This window comes from Coregonus clupeaformis, chromosome 18 (genome assembly GCF_020615455.1).
Source record: "Coregonus clupeaformis isolate EN_2021a chromosome 18, ASM2061545v1, whole genome shotgun sequence".
NCBI lineage: Eukaryota > Metazoa > Chordata > Actinopteri > Salmoniformes > Salmonidae > Coregonus > Coregonus clupeaformis.
The window spans coordinates 39,618,079-39,637,002 of record NC_059209.1 but is presented as its reverse complement, the minus strand read 5'-3'; the positions used below and the strand labels follow the sequence as shown (position 1 = coordinate 39,637,002).

Here is an 18,924-nt window from a genome sequence, read left to right as displayed (position 1 = left end):
TGCTGGAGGAAACAGGTACAAAAGTATCTATATCCACAGTAAAACGAGTCCTATATCGACATTTCTTGAAAGGCCACTCAGCAAGGAAGAAGCCACTGCTCCAAAACCGCCATAAAAAAGCCAGACTACGGTTTGTAACTGCACATGGGGACAAAGATTGTACTTTTAGGCGAAATGTCCTCTGGTCTGATGAAACAAAAATAGAACTGTTTGGCCATAATGACCATCGTTATGTTTGGAGGAAAAAGGGGGATGCTTGCAAGCCAAAGAACCATCCCAACCGTGAAGCACGGGGGTGGCAGCATCATGCTGTGGGGGTGCTTTGCTGCAGGAGGGACTGGTGCACTTCACAAATAAATGGCATCATGAGGAAGGAAAGGTATGTGGATATATTGAAGCAACATCTCAAGACATCAGTCAGGAAGTTAAAGCTTGGTCGCAAATGGTTCTTCCAAATGGACAATGACCCCAAGCATACTTCCAAAGTTGTGGCAAAATGGCTTAAGGACAACAAAGTCAAGGTATTGGAGTGGCCATCACAAAGCCCTGACCTCCATCCTATAGAACATTTGTGGGCAGAACTGAAAAAGTGTGTGCGAGCAAGCAGGCCTACAAACCTGACTCAGTTACACCAGCTCTGTCAGGAGGAATGGGCCAGAATTCACCCAACTTATTTTGGGAAGCTTGTGGCTACCCGAAACGTTTGACCCAAATTAAACAATTTAAAGGCAATGCTACCAAATACGAATTGAGTGCATGTAAACTTCTGACCCACTGGGAATGTGATTAAAGAAATAAAAGCTGAAATAAATCATTCTCTCTACTATTATTCTGACATTTCACATTCTTAAAATAAAGTGGTGATCCTAACTGACCTAAGACAGGTAATTTTTACTAGGATTAAATGTCAGGAATTGTGAAAAACTGAGTTTAAATGTATTTGGCTAAGGTGTATGTAAACTTCCGACTTCAACTGTATATCACTTAAACAATGTAAACTACGCTTTGGTCCTATTATTGCTCACACAATCTCTATTTGGAGCAACATTTTTAAACAGTGTAACTGGGAATCAAAATGGCATGCCCATACTCCAATATTTCACAATAACGCCTTGTGATCTGGGGGACAGCCTTTTGCATCCCCCCCCAATGTTACAAATGTGGAATCCGTACCCATGTCAATATCATGGACAGTAATGGTTTGAGACCCTTCCAAGATTTGAAAAACACATACACATTACCAGGCAACTCTTTTTTCTTCTTCTATATTTATAACTTAGGTCAGTTATACTGGCCTATGAAGTCCCTTGGGAAACCTAACTACTGAACCATCCAATGATGGGATTTATAAATAAATTATCTGGGCTCCCAAAAGGACTGATCTCCATAATATATTTTTAAAAACTTTTGGAAAGCTCATATTTCAACCTTTTAACTGGAACAGAATATGGAAAAATATAACTTTGGCATCCCGTAATTGAAACCATCAACCTATACATTTTAAGTTTGTTCAAAGACTGAATTTAACACCAAGGAAACGTTTTACGATTAAATTTGCCCCAACTCCCAATTGTTTACTGTGTCCTCTAAATGAGGTAGGCACATTCCTTCATATGAACCAGAATGACATCTACTCTCATGGGTTGCCAAAAACAACTATCTGAAAGTCACGCCCCTACTAAGCCACACCTCCAGTCTTCTCATCTGACCTGGTGGATCATAACTCAATAACCCAGAATCAACAACCCAACCTGGCTCATTTTAAAGAAATCTATGTGTTGTTTGTGACCCAACTGGCTGGGTGAAAATAACCCAACGTGTGTTCTGTCCAATATTTACCCACATTTTTTTTTTTTTAACCCATCATTTTTTTGAGTATACAGCATGGTACCAGCACTGTACCTGGTGGTACCCAGATGGCTTACTACAGTACCATACTTCAGCTACATTACTCCACATAGACATAGAGTTTGACACAGAGAAGAAGGATGATGATTTGTATAAAGCAATACACAAGTTACTATAGGCAAGCAATAGAGACTGGACTGGACTGGACTGTATCTGGTTGATCTCCTATCAGCTATTTAAAACCAAGTGTAATGTTGTAACAATGCTGTAACAAGTGTTGAAGGTTTTGCTACAACAACTCATCTGATTTATTAGATTTTCTTTCTGGACCATTTGATCTCCTGTAAGTAAAGCTGCTTTCAAAGAATGTCTTTCTTCCCAGCGTGGCAGATGACAGTTTCACATATGTAGAATGTAGAGCACTTCTTGTCCTGGTTTGGGAGTCAGGGTTGTAGCTAGAAATTGAATTTGAGTTCAATTCAATGTCTGAAATAAGTACTAATTTGAAATTTGAGCATCTTACAACATTTATGCAGTCACTAACACTAAGCACAAAGCACTATATGTTTAACCGGCGTATGGTTACAACAATGATTTATAACCTCTATTCCTTCCCATGAGATTGTAATTAAAACCTGGAACATCCAGGCTACTGTAAAGTTTCCACAATACTATAACCCCTTAATCCTGGCCTCCTGTCTCAGTCAGTTCCAGTCATCTTTACACCGTACTCAGCAGAACACATCGTTCCTTTCCAGACAAAGGAAAGGGAGGTTATCTGTCTGCACTGTAGATCTGCAGATATCCTTCATTGTTAAACCGCCATCACTGTCCTCTCCAGGGAGCCGTTGAGCTTCTGTTTCAAGAGGTCTTTCTAACCAAGACTGACATAATAGCTACATAATCTGTGGGCCATTGGTGGAGTTGGACGTTGATGCACAGCCCCAGTGGAGATCGCTGGCGATCTCTTTACACACGGTTTTTGCCACAGGATTTCCATTTAGTCCATTCAGTCTCACATTTTAGCCAGTTTGGACTCAGAGCAGGTTCAGATATGGCTTGGGCTTGCAGTTTTTCATTTATTTGGTTATATTAAATAAATTCAATTCAGGTCTAATGAAGAAATCAAATCAGTTAATTTGATTTTGCATTGTGTTTTTAACCTGAGCCTCGACTCACCTCTACTCATTCCACTGCCACGTTAAAAGTTGAAAAGGCAAGGGCCAACAAAGGGCAATGTCAGTGCTATATCGCAATAGTGGAAACCAAGACTGTTCTCAGGGTAGATATGTCGGTTTTGACTAGCAGAAGTGACTTTTCGTAGCAAGTTAAGAGAACTTACGCAGCAGGTTAGGATAATTAACGTGGCAGGTTAGGAAAAGGGTTAGGGTTAGCTAAAATGCTAAAATTGTCCCAAACGCGACTTAAACATATCTAGCTACAACCAGGACTTCCCTGAGAAGATTCTTGGTTTCCACTAATGCGATGCTGAAATGTCTGTGATCAACTCTTGTGACCCCTGCTCTTTTAGTTTCAGGCACGAAGCCTGAAATCACATTATAAACATATCCCACATGTATGCATAAACAGTTGTTGCTGGTAAGACCTTGGATGAACTGATTTTGATACTTGAGTACCAGGAACACTGTCCCTGAGACTTCAGTCTGTATGAGAAATATATTCCACACCTATTTTAGTGAATGAGTGATGTCTGATATCAGAAAATCAATCGTTCGCCATGAATCGCAGTTTCACTGCCTCATCTCGATATCATGATTGATGGAACATATTGCCAATGTTTGACTTTAACAACGTCTAAATGCCACTACTGAATTAAACCAAACACATTATGTAAATTCAGTAACTCAGAAGAGACTCTCTGTCTGAGATAATTCCTGGAAAGATGGCTGAATGCCTGGAACATATCCTAGAGTATAACAAGATCTCCTCTGTCAAGTCCACATCACTATAACTCAATCTGTAGTGAGAACAGACAGAAAAAGGCAAACATCAACATAAATACCATGTCACTTTGCTGTCACATCACACCTCCAAATACAACCTGTAATCTGACATCATCTGGAAGCTGTCTATAGACAGCCTGATGTTGAGTCTGTCTCTAAAACACTTGGTTTTTTACCAGTTGAGTTTCCATTTTTCTGAACATGTCTTTCACATCTTCTGTATGAGATATGGTCATGTGATCTGCCTAATGGTGTGTTTCTTCTGGACCTCTGTAGATGTGGACGTTCTACAGCAGCTGGGGCTCACAGGGACAAGGACCGGAGGAGGTGCATCGTCCGCAGGGGCCCGCTTCGCACCCCAGGGGGTCATCCCCTTTAAGTCTGGGGTCATCCTCACCCAGCGGGCCCGGGTCCAGGCCCCCCTGTCGTCCGTCCTACCCCCTGCCTCCTACCCCACCACCAACCTCTCTCTGATCCTCAGCCTACGCTCCCACCGCATCAACAGCGCCTTCCTCTTCACCGTCCTGTCCAGGAGAAGGAGACTGCAGCTGGGGGTCCAGTTCATCCTGGGGAAGGTGCTGGTCTACGTGGGCCAGAGGGACTTGGTCAGTTTTGACTATGACGTTCACAATGGCCAGTGGCATAACCTGGCCCTGGACATCCGAGGCCAGAGGGTCTCGTTATATACTTCTTGTGGGAAGACTAGTGTACATGCAGATCTGCATTCTAAAAAAGAGGAGGCCTTGGATCCCGAGGGCTCTTTCCTCTTGGGTAAGATGGCCCAGAACTCGGTGCAGTTCGAGGGCGCCGTTTGCCAGTTTGATATTTACCCCTCTGCCAAGGCAGCTCATAACTATTGTAAGTACATTAAGAAACAGTGCAGGGAGGCCGACAACTACAGGCCCGTGAATCTCCCATCCCTGCTACCTCTGGTCCCCTCAGACCCAAACCTTACTGTCGCCCTCCTCACCCCGCTAATGCTGACTGAAATACCCAGGAAGGCCCCCAGCCCTAATCTGGCCTTGATTGGGGACAGAACCAGGACTAAGCTTGTTGTCCCGACTAACCGCCCCACAGAGGCGCCGACCCTCTCTGTGCGTGAGAGTTTTGTGACACCAAAGCCTGGAACTATGTCCCTGTCTCGTCCTGTGACTGTCGCCCCAACAATAGCCAGGACGGGATTAAAGCGCCCCTTAGTGGCCACGACCCAAACTGTTACTGTACCCCTCAGGACCAGCGAAACACAAACATCCCCAAAACCAACGTCCCGTGGCGACAGTTTAGATAAAAAGAGCACGGCGGTGGAACCAGGTGTTAAAACCCAGAAACCCACAGGGAGCAGTTTGGCTGCTGCACCACTTCTTTCCACCACCACCAGGCCACCAAAGAAGAAGCCAGACCACCAAACCACGGCAGCATCCAAACGACTCTCTTCTTCTTCTACTACTACTTCTTCAAATGCAAACACCTCTGTCTTCTCCGTACAGAGGAAGCAGCTGACCGCTCTGGCTGCACAGAAACCTGAGCCCAGAATGACCAGCGTGGAGGCTGTCAAACACACCTCGTTTATCCCTGTCACTCCGCCTGCCACAGATGGCTTCCAAACCTGGGACCTGGAACCGACCCAGTTCTCATTGCTGGCTGGGCCGGGACCACCTGGACTAAAGGGAGAACCAGGACCCGCGGTAAGAATATGTTTTTCAAATAGAGGCGTGTGTGTGTATGTGGTCATGCATACACACACATACAGTAAGTGTGTATTTGAATGTACAGAAGGGACTCCTAACATGCCTGGCATGTGTGGCAGCAGCAGCCTGATCTCTTTGAACTCCTGATAGCCATATTTCACACTGAGCTCTGGGAGCTGTTCTGTACTGTTCTAATCCCTCCTCCGCCCATGGTGTTAAACAAGCAGGGAGCCTGATGCTAAGTCGCTCTGTTGATGAAGCGGTGGTTGGGGGTTGGGGGTAGGTTCAGCCAACTTATAAGCCCCTGACATGAAGCCCTTCCATGGGTTACAGACATCGAAGTGCCCCTCTGAGCACTGGCTGTGTGGTCCTATAAAGCCAGAAAGGCACTGACTGAGATAAGTGTCTTTGCAGGCTTTTATTGGGAATTACAAGGCTTAGAAGTGTCACTTTTACTTGTAAACTGCCTTTCAGTTGTGCATCTGTTCAGTTTACATAACACATTGCAGAGGCTCAATCTTTCACTTTCAGTTTTTTGATTCTATCTTGTATTTTAGTAGGAGCTCACTAAAACGTGACCTTCTCTATGGCCTGCTCGCTAGTGCCTCCCCCTATCCAGTATGAAAGACTGGCGGGCCAGTGCTAGCTACCGGTGCTTGCTTGCTTGTTAATGTGAGATTTCCTTTTTAGCGGGATAGGTAGAAATAGCCAGGCCAACAGAAGGGCCCTGCCAGCCAGTGGTCTGTGTGTCTGAGCTGAGGGGCTGACGCCGGGGCGAGAGATTCCTCCCAGGAGGAAAAATGGAGACCTTTAGAGCAGGATCAGAGGTCATGGTGGATAAAATGTCTTGGAACATTTAACCGTTTTGGAACCAACCAGACGTTTTATGAAGTGGGGGCCTAATTAAAAGTTCCAGGAATGCTTGACCTGATAATCATAATTAAATTAAGGCGATATGGATTTGTTGAGTGTGTGATTTGTCAGATGAAGATTCTCGGTACATTTTGTTGAGTTAGTTCAAACCTGTGGTGTAATTTTAAAACCTGTACTTCAACGTTTTTGGGTTGAAGTGAAGGCTTCTCGTCTTGTGAAAGCGATGAAAATGATACATGGATTCCCAGAGAGCAAATGAGAAATGTTATGAAGTCAGACGTTTGAACAACTTTGAAAACTATAACAAGTATGACTTTCCAGCTCCTAACAGACCATTGATAGCTCATAGAATGTAGGTGGTTTGTTCTTATTGGAACCTTGGAATGTTATGGTGCCCAGGTAGGATGGCAGGGCTTGAGGCATTACTTGTCTTAAAAGATCTCATGAAATGTGAGTTATTGGTCTTCTCTGACACTCTTGGCCTTGGCCATGTGTCCCCGTGTCATAGACTATTTCAGGTGTTTTCATGTGTTTTGTAGTGTCAAGATTCAATCTTCTCACAATGTTGTATGTTGATGTACTTGATGATAACGCTTGCTTATGCTGCTAAGTCAATGTCTGCCCTTGACTCTGTCCAAGGCTAAATCAAATACTGATCACAGATCTTTTTTTGTCAGAACTTTCAGAACATACTTTGTACTCAAAGTATGGCATAGCTTATAGTTTTAATATAATGGCCTTTATTTGTTATATTGAAGACATTTGCACATATTATGCAGGCCCTGCTGTGAGGCAATTCACTTGTCTAGGGTACTGACGATGGTTACCCACATTTTCCATTGTTAACTGAAGCCCAGAGAGTCCCAGCATTAGGTCATACTTGACTGAACAGAGCAGCTTTGGCAATTATTTCCGCTTGTACTTCTGCAGTGAGGGAATCCATACGGCTATGTACGTCATAGTTGCTTAAAGGTGGGTGAAACGTTTATTGGAGAGCTAGCCTACAATTGATGCTGGGCTGGATCCGTCACATGCTTGGTCAAGGCTGACGTTACCAGGATATAGGGCTAGTTTGCATCCCAAATGGCACCCTATTTCCTACATAGTGCACTATGTAGATAATAGGATGCCATTGGGACACAGTGTCTCCTGCCTGGCATGATAATGTGTTAGAATGCCTTTCAAGTTCCACTGCTATGTAACACCGCTCTATCATTCAAAGTTTACAGCAGCTAGAATAACTCACTCATTCAGAACGAAAAATTCCACAACTACAATTTGTTTCTATTCCTGTCAGTAGAATTGGAGACTGGACGTTCTTCTTAGCAGCGCAATTCTACGAATTGACTGGAATGTAGATAGAACTATTGGCAAGCTTCGTTTGGAGGGTTTGTGGCAGCCGGTCTGACTATTGGAATCTTCAAACACGGTTGAACTCCACTGCAGTGCAAGCTTGGCATCTGTGAGGTTATACATGGGTCCTGGCATAGCCCACAATGGACTCTATCTTCAAGCTGTCAGTGTCATTTCAACTGTGGACCACACCAAAGCATAAACAGTCTTCTTTCAGGACTGCTTTCCAGTTAAATAAGCAGCACACTGAGAACAGGTCTCCTCAATTTGTACTTACAGGAGACGTGTTCGATAAAGACTTGTTTCTCTATCTGTGTAAAGTAGTCTTGGTAGTAGTCCTATAGTGCATTTCCAATATCAGGCTTAGCTCCAGTGTTTGACCCCTAAATGTTTCCTTTTGTGTTTTCACCTCCAAGGTCTAGACAATACATTTTTTTGTAGTTAAAGTCTTAGTAGGGTAGTTAAAGTGTCCAAATATAAACAATTTTCTCACTCACAGACCATCAGGATTTCCAGGGACTTCTCTGGAGCCATTTCCCTTCTGATTAGTCTTTTATATACAGGATCCACCATAAAGTTCCTACTGTATGTTAACAAAACCGGATATCTCAACATGTTTTTCATTTCCTCTTTCCTCTCTTTTCTTTGTGTTTTATGAGCCTGGTGCTAGTGGAAAAGTAGAAATGAGATCAAAACCTAACATTTCCAAACCTAACTAAGGGTCTGCTCTCTGCTTGGGTTTGCAGACGCTGACCCCTCATTAGCAATGACCTTTGAGAGCTGAGCTAATCCATGTGTGTAATTGGTTTAAAGCTAGCTGATGCCCGTAATTAACAAGAGTGGCTGTGGTTGGAACCGACCAACGCAGACCCGGTCCACAGTCCAGGCCGCCCTACCAGCACAATGACTCACACTTCCACATCCAAGCACTGGAGTGGTTTTGGAACTGGAATAATATTGGTTTCAGTGAGAGTGAGCCGTAGCTGGCTTAACAATACGCTCTCAACGACACTGCCAACATTTAAACCCAAGACCTAACAAAGGAGGTTTGCTAGCGCTGATCCAAGTTGAAACTAAGCTGTCTTGAATGTAACAGGCTAACAGGCTATGCTCGCAGAATGGCAGGGAAAAGAACAAAGCCTTGTTTCGCTACGCAGCTCCTGAAATTGACTCTTGATCAGGCCGAGCATAACAGTGCTGGGTGGGTGGATAGGTGTTTTACTGCCAGTGTAATGAGGGCAATTAGCTTAACTAGTGATGACATGCCCTATGTGGATTGTATGTTACATTTCCAACTCTCAAACTCTTCCAAGTGCCAACTCTTCCATGCAGCTGTATCTCATTCAAATTCTGTTCTCTCACGTGGATTCATTCAATCAATTCAATCCACTTCCTGTACTCAGTCTTTTAGTGCTCTTACTCACTTCCTGCTTTATTGACATCTTTTATTTTTATTTTTCCCCTTCTAGGGACTTCAAGGACCTCCTGGGAAGCCAGGGACGCCCGGGAAGAGGGGGCCTCGGGTGAGTTTCTCTTGGTTGTGTTCCTTGGAGTACAGTAAAACAGTGATTTTTAACCAGGGGGCCCCTGGAAAGAAAGAGCTTTTTTTTTTTTTTTAAGGGTTTCAGTAGACCTAAAAATGGAAGAAAGTTGAAAACCCTGGCACTAAAACCAGTGACAAGCTTCATAAAAAACGCTCCCATCCCTCCTGTTCTTCCTATCCAGAGTCATATCCATCGTCCATCCTTTAAGTGAAGCTCTGTGGAGCCAGCTGTCCCTTGTCTGGTCCATTGTACTGTCTATATTCCAACACCAATACATTAAAGGGAGACTTGGGGATTTTGGCAACCAGGCCCTTTATCTACTTCCCCAGAGTCAGATGAACTCATTGATACCGTTTTTATGTCTCTGTGTCCAGTATGAAGGAAGTTAGAGGTAGTTTCATGATCCAATGCTAATTAGCGTTAGTGCAATGACTGGAAGTCTATGGTATCTGCTAGCATGTTTTTGCGCTAGCTCTAGTTAGCAACTTCCTTCAAACTGCACGCAGAGACATAAAAGTGGTATCCATGAGTTCATCTGACTCTGGGGATGTAGATAAAGGGCCTGGTTGCCAAAATCCCGTAGTATCCCTTTAAGATAACACCATTAGTAGTGTCTTAATACAGAGGGGTTTATAGAGAATTATGATAAAGCTCTCAATAACATCTCTGGATTATGGAGCATTATTCACCCTAGGTTCAGTTTCCTTTGACTTTGATCACACTGGGTTTGTCTGCTGCCAAGGTATGCCTCTAAAGCTGGAGAGCAAACAGCCGTAAGACTATGATAGTCAGTGGAGCCGAAGGCAAAGTAGTGAGTGAAACCTACAGTCATTAAGGGAAAGACACAAGGTCCTCATTTTATGGGGTATATACAGGAGCAATTCAGGTGTTAAAGAATGAGTACGTTATGTAAAACTTAGAAACAACTCTCTGGATTAGTTCAATTAAGTAGCATACTATTGGGTATTTATATATCACTAGTGCTTGAGGAATAGACACCGGCTGGAATGCGATTTTAACCAATCAGCATTCAGGATTAGAACCACCTGTTGTATAATTTCACTTAGCCTCTATGTTAGGCTACTTCTACTTGTATGAATGCTTCCAGTGTGTTAGTGCTCTAAATTAAATATTTCCCTATTGCTAGACTTCTCCACTTGGGGCTCCATACTCAGTCTGTGTTTCTGGCCTTAGTAAAATGAGCAGCACTTTATAGGAGTTAGAATATGCTCATGTTGTGAATAACAGAACAAAACAAAGACATGTTATGTTTCTCTGAATGTTAATGTTGTTGTTGTTGTTGTTGTTGTTGTTGTGTTTAAACTCCCTGTGACCTATCTTAGGGCCACGGTTTGGTCTGAAGGGCAGCTGGAACAACCTTTGAACATAGGACCTATCTAATCCATGTCATATTAAATGGATGTTTATTAGACTTTACTCAGTAGGAAGCAAGCCTAAATCCCCCCCACTGAGATATCTAAGGATTTATCAGTGGATCAGGAGTTGATCTTTTAGATTAGCGCATCAGAAGATATTGTTTCTTTCCCACGATGATAATGGAATCCTCTCTTCCATTATTCAGGTTTTCAGGGATTTTCAGCAGTAGTTTTACAAAATCAGATATGTTCCTAATTAATGTCAAGATAATACATGTGTGAAGGAGTGAGCGCAGGAAGTGAGTAAGAAACAGACAAATGGACACTTTACCGTCTGTTCAGCAATCCTGTGCAGACAGAGATCTCTAGGTAGTGTGTGTGACTGTACGTGTATGTGTGTGTGTGTTTGCGTAGGTATGTGCGCATGTGTGTCTGCCTGCATAAGTGTGTGCGTATCAGCTACCTACCGTAGTCCATGAGGCTGTGGAGGCTGGAGGCTGGGTGCTGGAGGCTGGGGGATGGAGGCTGGGTGCTGGAGGCTGGGGGATGGAGGCTGGGGGCTGGAGGCTGGGTGCTGGAGGATGGGGGATGGAGGCTGGGTGCTGGAGGCTGGAGGTTGGTGGATGGAGGCTGGGGGCTGGAGGCTGGGTGCTGGAGGCTGGGGGCTGGAGGCTGGAGGGCGGCGGCTAGGGGTTGGAGGCTGGAAGTGGGGGGTGTGGGCTGGAGGATGGGGGCTGGGGTCTGGGGTCTGGAGGCTAGAGGCTGGGGTCTGGAGGATGGGGGCTGGAGGCTGGGGCCTCATAGGGGTAGGCTGTGGCAACCCAATCTCTTTAACTGAAGAAAGAAAGCTTTGTCCCCATCTTATTAAAGGCATTTAAGAGCCAGACTGGAGCTCACTACCAGCTCCCGCCAGTACACTACCTCCAAGCAGTTCATTCATGATCAAGAGCCTGAGACCCGGAACGCAAGACAACTCACTCCAATTCACTGTGGACTGAATGATTCCTGAGTGACTTGGTGGTGCAGTATCTTGTACTGTATGGGGTAAATCTTAACGCCACAATCACACCGACTGCGTCATTGCGTTTTGGTACACAAGAAGTGCATTCATTTCCAATGGAACGCTGCGTTTGCCTTGCAGCATTGCGTTGCAGAGGCAGTTGCAGTGCGTTCTGTGTGGTGCATACGTTTGATTTATCGAACGTATGCATAAAATTATATGCGTAGACGGCTTAACATAAATGGTAGCAGAAGGTGAATGTTGAACTTTTGTTGCACACATATCCAGATGATGCTGCGTACCATTTTGCGCTATGACACTGTAGGGGTGTTCTAGGCGTCACTTAGTCATGCATTAATGTCAATGGGAGACTAAGTGAAAATGTAACTTAAATGGAAGTTAGGATTCGCCCCCGAGACTGTATGATGTCTAAAAGAAGTGGTTGAGTCAGCTGGATATGGATAGCTCTGCTCTCTGGGTCATGGCTCAGCAAACGCAAACACATGGGGGGACACTTTGATTCTTCTAATATTGACAAAGACATGTTTAACTGTTTAAACAGTGCAATGGCATTGTACTAAACACAGCTTATTTTCTGTGACCTTCATGAACCTTTACAAATGACCTTGGTGGCTCTGGATGGTGAATACTGATTTAATAAAACCTGTTTTCAGGGGACTGACGCAATAGTGAAACCTAACCTTTAGAAGCCCTTGAACTCATTTGACATGTCACCTTTGACACAGATACGTGAGGTGTAATCTAGCAACCGTCGTCAACACACGGGGAGTGAGCGCACGTGAGTCATCTAGACGTATAGCCACCCCCTATTCATCATCACAGCTCAGCTACTGCAGTAAAGGGTTGGTGACGGTCGGTGCTACCTCACTAATCTAACCGCCCGCTTCTCTTGACAGAGAGGTGTCATGTCTGCCTGTGGGCAGCCTGTCTCACCTCACCTCTTCCTTCACCTCTTCCTCTTCAGACACGTGAGAGCCTCACACCAGCCTTCCTCAGCTCAGTCATCAAGCCTGCGGGCGGCTAGCCGGCTAGCACTCAAAGAAAGCCCTGCCTAACTGAGGAGGATATCACCCAGCCCTGCAGGGAGGCCTGGTGCCTGGTGCCTGGTGCCTGAGCCGCCATCAAAGGAGCCTTTGTGTGGTGGGGAACTGACCCTCAGTGCAGCGTAGGCAGAAGGGAAGGTGTGAAGGTGCTGTAGTGTGCAGTTCAGTAGATTGCAGTGCAGTATACTCTTAGAAAAAAAGGGTTCCAAAAGAGTTATTTGGCTGTCCCTAAGGAGAACCCTTTTTGGTTCCAGGTAGAACCCTCTATAGAAAGGGTTCTACATGGAACTCAAAAAAGTTATACCTGGAACCAAAAGGGTTCTAACTTGAACCAAAAAGGCTTCTTCAAAGGGTTATCTTATGGGCAGGGGCGGTGTGTTCAATAGGGCGATATGGGCGACGCACTGCCAAACGGGAAAAGGAAGGGATTTTTTTTCTAATCAATTATATCACGGCAACAGTAGTTATCAGTGTTGTAATCTAGACGACTCTGGTCTGATCTGCCACTAAATGTCCAATCAGGCTAAAGTCGTGCTTCAAATGGCCACCCCCCCTTTTGGGGCGATTTCAGTCAGGTTGAAAATCGCCCAGAAGTCTGTCATAGACTCCCATGTAAAATCTATTTTTTTCAAATATCAGAGCTTTCAATACAATCTCTATGGGTGTCTGAGGGCTTGCACTTACGCGCTTTCGTCATACGTAACATAACCATGAACGTAACTAAGAAAAGAGCGGGTAGCCTCATCAATCAATTCACTATTACTGTCAAAATGGCAGTGCAACTCGATTGTCTCTTTGAAAGAAGTTCCTTTTTGTCGGCGAACAAATCAAGATAAATTGGCAACGAAACAATTAGGACCTCCCCAGACCAAATTTAATAATTCAACAGGTTTCTACTAAAGGCGGAAAGTCCTACACCCGAGGATTTTCCAAAAATTGGTACTGAACGAAAAAATAACATTGCCACTCAACTGGATGAGGGATACAGGCTAGCTGTCCGCCGCCACAACGATGAGGTTAGTGTTGATAATCACAAGTTTACTGGAGAACTGAGACCAAGTAGAGACTTTGGACAGGGTGGATATGGTATAATAAAGGCAGTTTATTCAGAGGTAAAGATATCTGGAATCGCGTGCACGGACCCGTTCGTCAAACTCTTAGGGAGCTATACATTAAGCCCCATTACTTACCATATCAGATAAGAGAAATTGCTGCAGCTACATATATTTTACATCCTGGCCCTACATAGTTCACTATTTGCATCACTTACCAAAATATTACATGTGGTCATATATGCTTGGAAAGTGGAGATGCCATAGAACGTCAAAAAAGTAAACATTGCTGGAGACACATTGCCGTTTTGGAGAAGACATCGCGTTTGCTAGCGAAGAGATTTGTTGTGGCAAATGAACTTGGGCTGGGAATTGCCAGGAACCTCACGATAAGATATATGCATTGCGAGTCTCATGATTCTATACGTATTGCGATTCGATACTGTGATTTTATTGCGCACCATATGTCTGTTGCAGAGGGATCAGAAAGCCATGAGAACGAGTTTTGATCAGTCATGGAAATAAAAGTGCTGAAAACAAATTGGCTCCCAATGTGAAAAGATTGAGAACAAGCTATGAAGGAACAATAATGGTGTTTTGGTGCAGGTACAGCCAACTAGCGCTAAAATATTGCGATATTGTCAATACAGTATATCGTAAAGTATCACTATGTAACTCGATTTCTTTCACCCCAATCCCTCAAATTAACGGTAAATAACTGAATTGTTTGCCCCACATTTAGCTAAGATGATTAGCTAGCCAGCTAAAATGTTTTATTTAGTTAGCAGTCGCATCTACAATAGTTTACTGTCAATAACATGTCTCCAAAAATGACGTGGTGTCTCCAATTGTGTTGACATTTTACAATTGCGATGCGCATCCATGAGTATCCACTTTCTGTAGCTCAGCTGGTAGAGCACGGCGCTTGTAACGCCAAGGTAGTGGGTTCGATCCCCGGGACCACCCATACACAAAAATGTATGCACGCATGACTGTAAGTCGCTTTGGATAAAAGCGTCTGCTAAATGGCATATTATTATTATTATTATTATTATTACTGAAGAGAGCCCCGAAACATTGTGTGCAGACATTTTATGCAATAAATGAAGTAGGTTGAATCTAGTAGTTCTGATCTTCTGATTGGTCCTGATGAGTTGGGCGAGGTCCCCTCCAGGCTACTGTCACTGTTGCATTGGCTCTGAGTCGGGTTCTCTGTCTTCAAATGTTCAGCCTAAGAGAGGGGATTTTTGTGTGTGTGTGTGTGTGTGTGTGTGTGTGTGTGTGTGTGTGTGTGTTTAACAGTGATGATGTGTGTGTGTGTGTGTGTGTGTGTGTGTTTAACAGTGATGATGTGTGTGTGTGTGTGTTTGTGTGTGTGTGTGTGTGTGTCCTCAGAGCAAGAACTCGTGAGTTGGAAGAACTGAGAGGCCTATGGCGTGGGTGTTGTCCTTGGCCACCTGCTGACAAGGCTGACAAGATAGGACCCTTTTGTCCATTGTTATTGGATAGGAACAGAACTTATAACCAGCTCCTGACCTAAATAGATCTTAGCACAACATTTTACTCAACATATCATATTCCATATTCACTATAACAAATATATTTACTACGACATTAGCAAGAACCGCCACATCCTCAGCCGGCTAATCCAGTGTGTGAAGTTTTGCGGAGTGTTTGAGTTAGCTTTGCGAGGCAAAGATGAAACTGAGGGCTCCACCAACCCTGGTAAGCCAACACTTTTGAGATCAGTCAATAAATGCTTCTGGTATTGACTTATATGCTGCCCCTGTCTTCATGTTGTTGCTGGACATATCTTTTTTTAAATGTGTGTAGGTCACCTAAATCATCAGAAAAATTGCCCCCCCTGAGAATTTTTTCAGGAGCCGCCACTGCTTATGGGGACAGCCGAAAAAAAACATTTTAGGTTCTAGATGGCACCTTTTTTTGCTAATGGTGTAGCTAAAGTACGTATTGTGTGGAGCGAGGAAAGGGCATTAGCACGATTGCCAATGGAATCATTGCAGTCACTGTGTCATGAAGAAAAGACTGTAGAAAGTGGAAAGTGAAACTGACTGTAGTGAAGCGTGGTAGTGGCACTGATGAGGAAATCAAGATGAATGTTCTTGGTTGAATGTGCCAGGGTCACTGGTTCTGACAGAAGGCTGATGCAGGTCGATTACAGCCGTTCAGCACTGCACTGGCATTTCCATTCACTGTTTTGGGTATTGTTTATCAGACCTGGGTTCAAATACGGTACATATGTATTTGAGTATCTGGTATTTTTTTTGTCAATTTGAGTATTTTCAAGTACACAGCCCAAAACAAGTATTTTTATTTGAGTATTTGAATGCTTATTTGTAAAAACCAAATAGCCTTCCAAATTGTATTTAAAATACTCAAATACACTGACTCAAATACATTCCCATGAATTTAACCCAGGTGTTTGAAAATAGTATTTGAAATCCAGGCTCTGTCGTAGCCGGCCGCGACCGGGAGACCCATGGGGCGGCGCACAATTGGCCCAGCGTCATCCAGGGTAGGGCAGGGAATGGCCGGCAGGGATGTAGCTCAGTTGGTAGAGCATGGTGTTTGCAACGCCAGGGTTGTGGGTTCGATTCCCAAGGGGGGGTATGAAAAAAAAAAAAAAATACTCAAAACAAAATAATGTATGCACTCACTAACTGTAAGTCGCTCTGGATAAGAGCGTCTGCTAAATGACTAAAATGTAAAAATGTAAATGTAAATGAAAATACTGTCAAATACTTTCCAAGTGTATTTCCAAATACACTACAGGTAGGGAAAAAAGTATTTGATCCCCTGCTGATTTTGTACATTTGCCCACTGACAAAGAAGTGATCAGTCTATAATTTTAATGGTAGGTTTATTTGAATAGTGAGAGACAGAATAACAACAAAAAAATCCAGAAAAACGCATGTCAAAAATGTTATAAATTGATTTGCATTTTAATGAGGGAATTAAGTATTTGACCCCCTCTCAATCAGAAAGATTTCTGGCTCCCATGTGTCTTTTATACAGGTAACGAGCTGAGATTATGAGCACACTCTTAAAGGGAGTTCTCCTAATCTCAGCTTGTTACCTGTATAAAAGACACCTGTCCACAGAAGCAATCAATCAATCAGATTCCAAACTCTCCACCATAGCCAAGACCAAAGAGCTCTCCAAGGATGTCAGGGACAAGATTGTAGACCTACACAAGGCTGGAATGGGCTACAAGACCATCGCCAAGCAGCTTGGTGAGAAGGTGACAACAGTTGGTGCGATTATTCGCAAATGGAAGAAACACAAAAGAACTGTCAATATCCCTCGGCCTGGGGCTCCATGCAAGTTCTCACCTCGTGGAGTTGCAATGATCATGAGAACGGTGAGGAATCCGCCCAGAACTACACGGGAGGATCTTGTCAATGATCTCAAGGCAGCTGGGACCATAGTCACCAAGAAAACAATTGGTAACACACTACGCCGTGAAGGACTGAAATCCTGCAGCGCCCGCAAGGTCCCCCTGCTCAAGAAAGCACATATACATGGCCGTCTGAAGTTTGCCAATGAACATCTGAATGATTCAGAAGAGAATTGGGTGAAAGTGTTGTGGTCAGATGCTCTTTGGCATCAACTCAACTCGCCGTGTTTGGAGGAGGAGGAATGCTGCATATGACCCCAAGAACACCATCCCCACCGTCAAACATGGAGGTGGAAACATTATGCTTTGGGGGTGTTTTTTTGCTAAGGGGACAGGATAACTTCACCGCATCAAAGGGACGATGGACGGGGCCATATACCGTCAAATCTTGAGTGAGAACCTCCTTCTCTCAGCCAGGGCATTGAAAATGGGTCGTGGATGGGTATTCCAGCATGACAATGACCCAAAAGACACGGCCAAGGAAACAAAGGAGTGGCTCAAGAAGAAGCACATTAAGGTCCTGGAGTGGCCTAGCCAGTCTCCAGACCTTAATCCTATAGAAAATCTGAGGAGGGAGCTGAAGGTTCGAGTTGCCAAACGTCATCCTCGAAACCTTAATGACTTGGAGAAGATCTGCAAAGAGGAGTGGGACAAAATCCCTCCTGATATGTGTGCAAACCTGGTGGCCAACTACAAGAAACGTCTGACCTCTGTGATTGCCAACAAGGGTTTTGCCACCAAGTACTAAGTCATGTTTTGCAGAGGGGTCAAATACTTATTTCCCGCATTAAAATGCAAATCAATTTATAACATTTTTGACATGTGTTTTTCAGGATTTTTTTGTTGTTATTCTGTCCCTCACTGTTCAAATAAACCTACCATTAAAATGATAGACTGATCATGTCTTTGTCAGTGGGCAAACGTACAAAATCAGCAGGGGATCAAATACTTTTTTCCCTCACTGTATATATACAAAAGTATGTGGACACCCCTTCAAATTAGTGGATTCGGCTATTTCAGCCACACCCGCTGCTGACAGGTGTATAAAATCGAGCACACCGCCATGCAATCTCCATACACAAACATTGGCAGTAGAATGGCCTTACTGAAGAGCTCAGTTACTTTCAATGTGGCACCGTCATAGGATGCCACCTTTCCAACAAGTCAGTTCACCAAATTTCTGCCCTGCTAGAGCTGCCCCGGTCAACTGTAAGTGCTGTTATTGTGAAGTGGAAACGTCTAGAAGCAACAACGGCTCAGCCGCGAAGTGGTAGGCCACACAAGCTCATAGAACGGGATCGCCGAGTGCTCAGTTGCAACACTCACTACCGAGTTCCAAACTGCCTCTGGAAGCAACGCAGTATAAGAACTGTTCGTTGGGAGCTTCATGAAATGGGTTTCTATGAATGAGCAAGCCTAAGATCACCATGCGCAATGCCAAGCATTGGCTGGAGTGGTGTAAAGCTTGCCGCCATTGGACTCTGGAGCAGTCGTAACGCGTTCTCAGGAGTGACAGACTAATCTAGGTTTGGCAGATGCCAGGAGAACGCTACCTGCCCGAATGCATAGTGCCAACTGTAAAGTTTGGTGGAGGAGGAATAATGGTCTGGGGCTGTTTTTCATGGTTCGGGCCCCTTAGTTCCAGTAAAGGGACATCTTAACGCTACAGCATACGATGACATTCTAGACCATTCTGTGCTTCCATCTTTCTGGCAACAGTTTGGGTAAGGCCCTTTCCTGTTTC

At 44.2% G+C, this 18,924-nt stretch overlaps 1 protein-coding gene across 2 annotated transcripts in view; it reads left to right on the top strand.

The window, feature by feature from the left end:
• Positions 1–18,924, top strand: part of LOC121558076 (collagen alpha-1(XXVII) chain B) — a 93,844-nt gene that overhangs the window by 6,432 nt on the left and 68,488 nt on the right. For both annotated transcript variants that reach the window (XM_041871560.2, XM_041871561.2), the window contains exons 3-4: positions 4,089–5,497; positions 9,196–9,249. In XM_041871560.2, the coding sequence (XP_041727494.1) occupies positions 4,089–5,497; positions 9,196–9,249 (1,463 nt within the window). The remainder of the gene's footprint in view (positions 1–4,088; positions 5,498–9,195; positions 9,250–18,924) is intronic.